General features: G+C 35.3%; 1 protein-coding gene across 4 annotated transcripts; it reads left to right on the top strand.

Annotated features, from left to right (window-relative positions):
* The first annotated feature begins 4,195 nt into the window (after positions 1–4,195).
* On the top strand, positions 4,196–8,478 carry LOC105129785 (methyltransferase). 4 transcript variants are annotated; one of them, XM_011032000.1, is made up of 9 exons: positions 4,196–4,496; positions 4,612–4,685; positions 5,063–5,205; positions 5,295–5,341; positions 5,446–5,554; positions 5,696–5,757; positions 6,302–6,416; positions 7,179–7,341; positions 7,625–7,979. In XM_011032000.1, the coding sequence occupies exons 1-8, from the start codon at positions 4,332–4,334 to the stop codon at positions 7,313–7,315; spliced, it is 852 nt and encodes a 283-aa protein (XP_011030302.1). In that variant the 5' UTR covers positions 4,196–4,331; the 3' UTR covers positions 7,316–7,341; positions 7,625–7,979. The 4 variants fall into 4 exon arrangements, with proteins under 4 accessions (XP_011030302.1, XP_011030303.1, XP_011030300.1 ...); XM_011031998.1 differs by lacking the exon at positions 7,625–7,979 and adding an exon at positions 8,010–8,478 and having other exon boundaries at positions 4,197–4,496; XM_011031999.1 differs by lacking the exon at positions 7,625–7,979 and adding an exon at positions 8,013–8,478 and having other exon boundaries at positions 4,197–4,496.
* The last annotated feature ends 249 nt before the right edge of the window (positions 8,479–8,727 follow it).

Genomic DNA, 8,727 nt, shown 5'->3' on the forward strand with positions numbered 1-8,727 from the left:
TTGAGTTTTTCAGCAGTAACACGCCAAAGGAAGATAATAACATCCCTTAAGTTGATCAAGCCAGCAAACATTGGCCTGGCCTGCCATGAAAAGCTCTCTTTGGTATTGTAATGGAATTCATCGAAAAATCCCAGCTTCTGATAATTTATAATAACTAAATGACTTTTTTTCTTTGGTCATCGTTCTTAACTTATGGCCTCCACCTGACCAGGATTTCTGGTTAGTTTGTGGGCTTATAGGTATGGTAACACAAACGGAGGAGGACCTAAATCAAAAGGACAAATAATGGCCTCATGGTCCAACCAATTCATCCTTTTCGGTCTACCACTAGTTGAGCCTGGAATCAACTCTGGAGCCATTTCACTTTTGAGTTATTGAAGCACAGCTTACGAGCAAAAACCTAGCGTGCTAGACGTTATATTCCTTGATTATGGTACAATAATTGACATGCACTGACCCTTGATTTCACGGCTGTTCCCGTGGTTTCTGCCTATTACAAGTATCCAATAATTCAAAGCTGTTCACCCTTGGCTGTTTGGGGTGGGTAATTGAAAGCCTCGGGTTGAACGGTGGGACGTTTATTATCTTTAAACAAGGTTTTGAGTTTGAACATTGTGTATGGGATGCACCATCACCGGAAAACTTTAATTTTTAATAAGCTGACCTCCTCAACGAGATTACTCACGGTCAAATGAGTTTCTGAAAACCAGAATAAAAAAAATAAATGCCTTGGATATTTCCTGGAAAGAAAATGCTCTACAAATCTTCAAAGGAAATGGGGATGGCTATAGAAAGATATATGATTGATTGGCGATTGATAATATTGCATATATTAACGTATACAAGCTAGATTTCCAGATTCTTATCATGCATGGCCTTTATTTTCGTCAGTTTCAAGTGGCTTCCTTCCAACATATGACCAATCAACGCCGACAAGTCGACGGCCCTTCAATTTTTCCTACGAGGCAAATGAATCAAAACTAATTAATTATGCTCAGGCTGGTTTCAATAATACAACAGCATGTCTTCTTTAATCACGATAAATGCTTGCAGGAGCTCCTTATGAAGAACTTCAATATTCTTGATTTGTAATTGAAATAGGAGAACACCCTAACAATCCAAACTCCTTTTAGGATGCATGAAAAGGTTACTACATACACATCATGCTTCTAGAACTCATTCACTTTCCAAAGATGATGCTAATTTCCACCCCAATCATCCATCTCATATCCGTACTCTTTTCTGATTTTATATTCCCTTCAAATCAGCGGGGAATTATCATGAATTTACCAAAAATATATAGGGTGTGGAAAATTCATTGGATTGTAATATAGATTGATGCTTTTGCCCTTCATCATATCAACCATAAAAAACACTAATCTCAGGGGTGAAATAGTTTTTTCTATGAGATTCACTTGTTATTTTCATCTTGCTCAGGGTCCGAAAGTCTTTTCCTCTCTTTAGACCAGTAAAATACCTTCATTGTTCTTAAAAATAGAAAATCAGATAATTGATCTCTAGGTTTTTTTTTTTTTTTTTAAGATTTCATATTTTCTAGTACAATAACTTTACTAAAATAACCTTTGCTTCAAAATTAGTTCAAGCTATTTTCGGGTTTTTTTTTTGTATTTTCAATTGGTTTTTTCTATTTTATTATAATAAGGTTGGTAAAGGGATAAATTATTATTTTACAGTAATTAAAGAAATTAAAAAAAAAAACATATGTAAGTTGTGCCAGAGGACATTAAGGTACTTTGATGGTGCGTGCGTTGTACTCCAGTGTTCAAAAATTTACTTCTATCGTGTTCGTGTCGCTGGATTTCTCACAATGTTCTTTTTCTCCATAAATGCTGCGTGTTTGGTTTTGCTAGATAAATTATTATTGGAGTTGTGATCTTTTTCCTCCCCTTGAATTCATGCCTAACAGGGCAGTCTTCTTGTTTGGGTATATTTGAGTTTTAATTTTTATTTTCTTGATTTTTTAATTTTTTTCTTTGCTTTATTTGTAAGTTTTTTTTTTTATTTTTGTCAATTGCATCCTTAATTTAATTTTTTTTTCAAATTTCATCATGATTTTTTTTCTTTTTTTCTTGCATATTTTGTAAACTTTTAATTGTTTTTAATTTCATTATTTGACCAAAAATTTTAATTTGTTGATTTTTAAAAATTTGATGCTCATTCTCTTAATAATTTATTATTTAATTATTTTTTAAAATTAATTTTTATTTTCAATTTCATCATTTTTTTCTAAAATTATCCACTCTAATTTTTTTCTTCCTCAAATTATCCACTCAATTGATTTTATCTTTTGAATTCTTTTTTGTGATTAATTTTTTTAATTTTATCTTTTGATATTTAATTTATTGAAATTCAAACTATATATTTTATTTTGTGTGTCTAATTTTTTTTATCTTTCAATATTTAATTTATTAAAATTTAGTATTCATATTTGGTGTTTTCGATCAAATGACTCAGGATATAAATTTTATAGGATAAGAAGGGTTGACATCATTTTTCTTTTGGACTTATATTTTTTCCAATATTGATCTTTTAAAATTAGATTTTATGATTTTTTTTTATTTTTTTTATCGGTGTTATTTTGATTTTATAATCTAACCCATAAGTTTATCAAGTTAACCCTGACAGACACAAGTTATTTTTTTCTTTTACAATTACTATTTTATTTTTATTCTTTTGTATTTTAGTTTTTTTTAATTTTTTTCTTCAATATTTAATTAATTAAAAATTAAATTTAAATTGTTTTTTAAATTTGTTGCTTCTTGTAAAATCATTCGGTTACAAGTTTAATAAGATAACATGACTTTACATCATTTGTTTTTGCTCCATGTATAATTCCATATTTACACTCCATGATCTCTCTAAATTGACCCCATACAATCTAATCTCTTCTCTCCACATCCTTTATGTTCCTTTGACATTTCTAGAAAGAAAGAAAACTACGGAGAAACAGAAGAATATGGCTTACAGGATCAGCACCGTTTGCATTATAGCCGTTCTCCTCCTCTCCTTCACATTGACCTATGCTGCCCGGCCGGAGCCAGCCTTCGGTGATGTAACTCCCATGGACAATCTGTATGTGGCACGTTAACATATATTTCTCCAACTTTTTTTCTTCAATCAACTTGCTTGTATAGTTTTTGTTTGCTTAATTAATAATTTTTTCTTCTTGATTTGCTGAAGGACACTACTGAACCAGATACAGTTAAGGTGGAAGAGGGCTGTGAAGGAGTCGGAGAAGAGGAGTGTTTGATGAGAAGAACACTTACAGCTCAAACTGATTATATCTACTCACAGAAACAGAAGCCATGAACTCTTGAGGATATATTGCATGCTGTTCAATTTTGCTACTCAAAACCGCTTGCTCTGTGCATACAACGGAGTTGATTTCATATAATAAAACGTATTGTCATGGTGATTTCATATACATTTTACTACCTTCCATTAATAGTTTATGTTCCACCGATTAACAAAATTATTTTTTTTTCTGGTAGAAAAGGAGTCCCTTGATGATATTGCCACTGATGTCTAGGCATGCAATAAAATAGCAGAGTCCATTGATTGATTATGTTAGGTAGAAGATAACTATTTTTTTCGAACTAGCTAGAACCACACAATATTTAGCCCATCCTTCCACTCAAACTCCTCGTTCTTACTACAGCTACCTCCAACTCGTAACAATTTAGAGGTTTGTTTGTCGCATTTTTATTCCATGTTCAACTCGAAAACATGTTTACTCTCAATACACAAAACATGATTAAAAATACTATAATAACAAAGGAGGGGAAAATTGTAACAATTTATGCTAATAGCCACTGCAGTAATATAAGACATGGAAGGTTAGGAAACACAAATCGTCATAATTTACTCACCAAAGAAAAGTAAAGCCCTCTATCTTTGATCCTACTTTCTTAGACATGTATGTTCGGGCTGGCTCACAAATCGCGTTCATATTTGCAGCCTCTTCTGCTTCTGCATGCAGGGGCAGAAATTTCCCTGGTTTAATGGGCCTAACTGGGTGTAAATAGGCATGAGTCCAGTTAAATGTTCATAAATAGGCCCCAAAACAAAGGACTGAATGAGGCAGGGCCTTAGTCATATCAGTAAATCAAGTCTGGACTAATTGTAAGAAGCCCATGTTTTGCTACATATCACTTTTCTTTTGCAGCCCCCCAGTGGCATCCTCCTGGCCGCGTGTTTAAAAACCAAGACCAGAGGCCGAAAAACTCTTCGAACAAACCCAGAAACACTTTTGTCTGTTGCAGTGTTTTTATCTCTCAAAGGTAGCTGCTGCTTATTTTATTTTTGGGCAAATGCTAGCGTTAAACCCAATACAACCTGGTTTTACCAAACTCTTCAACCGCCAATTGCTTAAACCCTTAAACCTCCGTGCATTCTCATCATCATCAGATGATTACTCCAACCAGTCACGTGGTGGCCTCCCTCGCTTCTACTCTGAAGAGCTCCCTGCTTCTAAGGCACCGTATCTCTCTTTTGTCTATTTTCAAGATAAAATGAGGGTTTATTTACATTCAATGCTGTGCTTATAGTTTTGGTATTATTTATTTCCTATTAATCGAGAATGGTGTGCAGGGTGGCGTTGTTCGTGTACAAGGCGATGAATTCAGGCATATGACTAAAGTTTTGAGGTTGAGCACGAATGATAGGTACCCCCTTTGATCATTTTTAGTCGCTGGCCACTTGTATTTTTTGTGCGCCATTTGTGCTTATGGATACGATTCTTGTAAGCAGGCATCGAGTGAGGTTTCGCATCAGTATATTGAAAGAACTTATTGTTGCTGCTGTTGTGTTCTTGATCATTTTAAGCAGCAGGGCTTTCTCAAATTTGTTTTGTAAATGCGTTTGCTTTATTTTATTGCTGGTTTTATCTGATTGCATTTGTGATCCAAATAATCCACATTGTTTGAACTCTGCTCTGGCAAATAATTTATAGTGGAACATTACCATTCTTGTTTTAATCTCAAGCATTTATGGTTTTCTGGTTCTGAAAAAAATGGTGATTCTCTGAACAATTGAATGCAAGGGTAGAGCTCTTCAATGGGAAAGGAGGTTTAATAGAAGGTTGCATAGAGAGAACTGACCGTACTGGACTTGATTTTGTTGCACTGGAAGATCCAAAATTAGTTCCTCTTCTGAGCACAAAGTGGCATGTATTTGCAGCATTTGGTGAGTTTGGTAGATATGTGCATAAAACATTATTCACAGTCTTTTTAACTCATCCCAGTCATCGCATTTTCAAACTTCTTCTCCTTTAGGTACTCTAAAGGGTGATCGAGCTGACTGGCTTCTTGAGAAATGCACGGTATGACTTAAATGCACAAACAAAAAACTTTTCTGCTTGAACTATTACCGTTTTAATCCCCTTACTTTTGTAACTGTTGAGTCCTCTGATTTTCCCTTCCTTAGGAACTTGGAGCTCATAGTGTGACCCCTCTACTGACTGAACGTTCTCCATCAATCTCAGAAAATCGAGTGGACAGGTTTCGACGTGTCATTTTGGCAGCAACTAAACAGAGTAAATAATTGCTCCTGCAATATTTTTCTGATATTGTCCTGTTAAATTGTCATTGAGTTGTGGAGGTTCTTATCAGTTTAATTTTGGCCCTCTGATCAAAAGATATTTATTAATTTTCTTTTAACCTTACCTCTGTACCAGGTCAGCGGTTGCATGAAATGTTTCTAAATCCTCCAACTAAAATTGTTGGCCTTTTGCCCCTAGTGAGTTCTTCCCTCCTTACACTAAAAAATTCAAGCAGCATCTTGGTTCAAGGAGGAGAGACTTACAAGTGTTTGTGGAGCTTCTTGGTGATTTAGGATTTACTAGTGTTATAATTAGAGAGAAAGGGAACAGTCCAGCTCGTTCCTTGCCTCCTATTCAATTAATTTGATTATGTGTTTCTTCCTTTTTAACAAAATCTCAATGACATTCGCCAAGACCTGCCAATAACATAACATGACCTGACATATGACCCATGATAACCCAGGATATAGTAAAACATTAAGTTAATAGACTAAACCAACCATAAATCAAAGCCTCAACAACAATCAAGAACATATTTGTTACAGGTTGGAATTGGCCATCTCTCGTACTTACCATGCAACAGATGCACCAGCATTTGTTTTGTTTTTCGAAACCATATGGGACTGTGTAATTGATGCTGTTGCCAACAATGTGCAAAGGATTGTTTGAAAATACATGAATGTTTTCCTTTTCATCTATCACTACTATGTTGAGCTTAACTTTGTTTTTCGTGTTATGTAGCTTGCCCAGTCAAAGCTATCTTTTCTGGCAACAGCAGGAGCTGCTCCTGTTGTTAGTGTATTGACTTCGTCAAGAAAAGAATCTAGTGGATTGATGATAGTGGGACCAGAAGGAGGTTAGTACACATCCTATGTTAGTTCCTATTCATCACAATTTTCTTTTGCTGCATGTGTGGGCAAAAACTACTTAGTATGTTAATCTCTGTTAATTTTCTTTTTCAGCTGCTTTTGTTCAATGTTTATATATATATATATATATATATGTTATCAGTTGGTTTATTTTGTTTGGAAGTGCTTGTGTTTTTTGAAAATATTGATGCTTCTGGCGCTCATATCTTGTGGCATAATTATTCTGTTATGGTGTGATGGTTGCCATGCACTGTTTCCCCGCTCACTTTCCCCCCCTTCTTCTTCTTCTTCTTCTTCTTCTTCTCACGCCGTGGCTTTTATGTCTTTCAGATTTCACTGTACTGTCATCCGATTTATGATCTGTCATGGGATATGTGTACTTCAATGGTTCTTTCTTTGTCCTCCTTGAAATCTCAAACTGATTTTGTTGTTCCCAATTTAGCTTTCGCTTCCCCAAGTCGAATTCCCTCTTTTGTTGATTCCCTATCAGAAAACATGCTGAAGTTCTTGTTCCTGGATCATACCTGCCACATCCATATTTGTGGATCAAGTTGCATAAAGAATAGGAATCTTTTAATCTTGATTTCCTCTAGCCAAGAAATTCTTGTTGTCAAATATAGTTGCTTACACTGTGATGATATTTGGACGAAACTGTATGCTTAACTAAAATGCCAAGATTCTAGCTTCAAATGCCTGTTTTCCTTTGGAAAATAAAGTCTCTGTGGATTTTTGTTGATGCATGCTTTTAGACTTCACGGAGAAAGAAGTGAACATGATGATGAAAGCTGGCGCATCAGCTGTTGGTCTTGGACCCCATCGCCTCCGTGTTGAAACTGCAACAATGGCACTTTTGGCTACTCTAATGCTATGGTCTGACTCCCAGTAGTATCATGTTCTTCGTCACATTTGCAAGTAAGCTTTTCACAACTTCTATCCTACACCTTGCCAATCTACAATATGTCAGACTGGATGAGTCTTTAGCAAATCTGATTCAGAGTAGAAATTGATCTCCTCGATCCAATTTAAAGTCAGACTTCATAAGAATTACACCTGCCTTAGGGCATGCTATGTAATTATCTCAAATCTTAGTACAATTAGGTTAACTTTTAGTTTGACTGGTATATTTTGCAATCAGCATGCATTGTGTTGTTTGCATTTTAAAACTATAACAAGTGTATTTTCTCACCTCATGCAGGCCAAAGATGAAATTTTTTGACTAGGGTTGATGAATTGTCCAGTTTTCCTGTGTCATCCAGGTCAATATATTTTTAATATAGGCTTAAACAATTTTGTTTAAACATGCTCCTTTATCAGTAGAGGGCTTTTCTATTCGCTGAAACTTTTATTGCATGTGATACATGTCAAGTCAATTTATTAGATCGCAGAAAACATATCTTTTGTCCTTGTTTGTCGTCAATACTCCTAATATTTAGCTGACCTCTCTGATTTCATTGATATTTCTTTATTTCCTGAAGTTCTAATTGAATTGTTTCTTTTGTTATGCTTGAATATCCTGAAAATCTGCTGGGCTGATGTTTTTAATAACTTGGATATCGTGTTTGAATTTGAATTTTCTGTAGCAGCGAACATTTAAGAAAAAGATCAATAGCATGATGCTCGGAGCTTGGTGGGGTGGGGCGGGAGGTTGTGGCAGCTGTACTAGAAGAGGTCTTTGCTTTTCTACGCATCAACATTTATTTAATATGCTCTCTTACTAAAACTGGTGGGAAAAAAATTGAGTGGGCATATTGACATTGAGATCTCCCAAGTCTGGCGGTGCTTTATTCTATGTCCGACCAATATGGTCGGCTGCTACTATGATTTATATGATAAAGCATTTATGTGTTGCACATGCTCTCCGAAGTCCGCTATTAAAGCTAATCCTCTGTTTTTTTTTTTTCTTAAGAAAAATTATGCCATGGGGTGTTGTGAGTCTTGTGACTTGTGATTCTGCTCTTTTGAGAGCATTTTTTATGTGCTTGAAGAGGGTTTGCACATGCCTACCCTCATCGTGGGATCTTGGGGCTTTTTTGTCCTATCTTGATTCCTGATACTGCTTGTCAGAATCGCTTAAACTCTGGTCAAAGATTCGTCCAGTGGTCAAGTACTCAAGCTAAAGCCCTGGGAGTTGAAATATCCAGGTTCAAATCCCTATAATCCTGGTACCAAAAAACAGGAAGAGGTTGCTTACAACTTATTTTATGACTTTGCGAAAGCTATCTTAAAATTGGATTTCTCCTCTCAAACTAAAATGTTATTAGAGTATAAATATGCTCGTTCCTTGTTTTCCTTTCTGGC

The sequence above is a fragment of the Populus euphratica genome, unplaced genomic scaffold, assembly GCF_000495115.2.
Source record: "Populus euphratica unplaced genomic scaffold, PopEup_1.0 scaffold34.1, whole genome shotgun sequence".
Lineage (NCBI taxonomy): Eukaryota > Viridiplantae > Streptophyta > Magnoliopsida > Malpighiales > Salicaceae > Populus > Populus euphratica.

Bases quoted from the DNA above. Each gene is read 5' to 3' on its own strand.
- LOC105129785 (XM_011032000.1), top strand. From the start codon at position 4,332: ATGCTAGCGTTAAACCCAATACAACCTGGTTTTACCAAACTCTTCAAC. The intron at 4,686-5,062 runs GTACCCCCTTTG...ATTGAATGCAAG, and splicing joins AGGTTGAGCACGAATGATAG to GGTAGAGCTCTTCAATGGGA. The intron at 5,206-5,294 runs GTGAGTTTGGTA...CTTCTCCTTTAG, and splicing joins GCATGTATTTGCAGCATTTG to GTACTCTAAAGGGTGATCGA.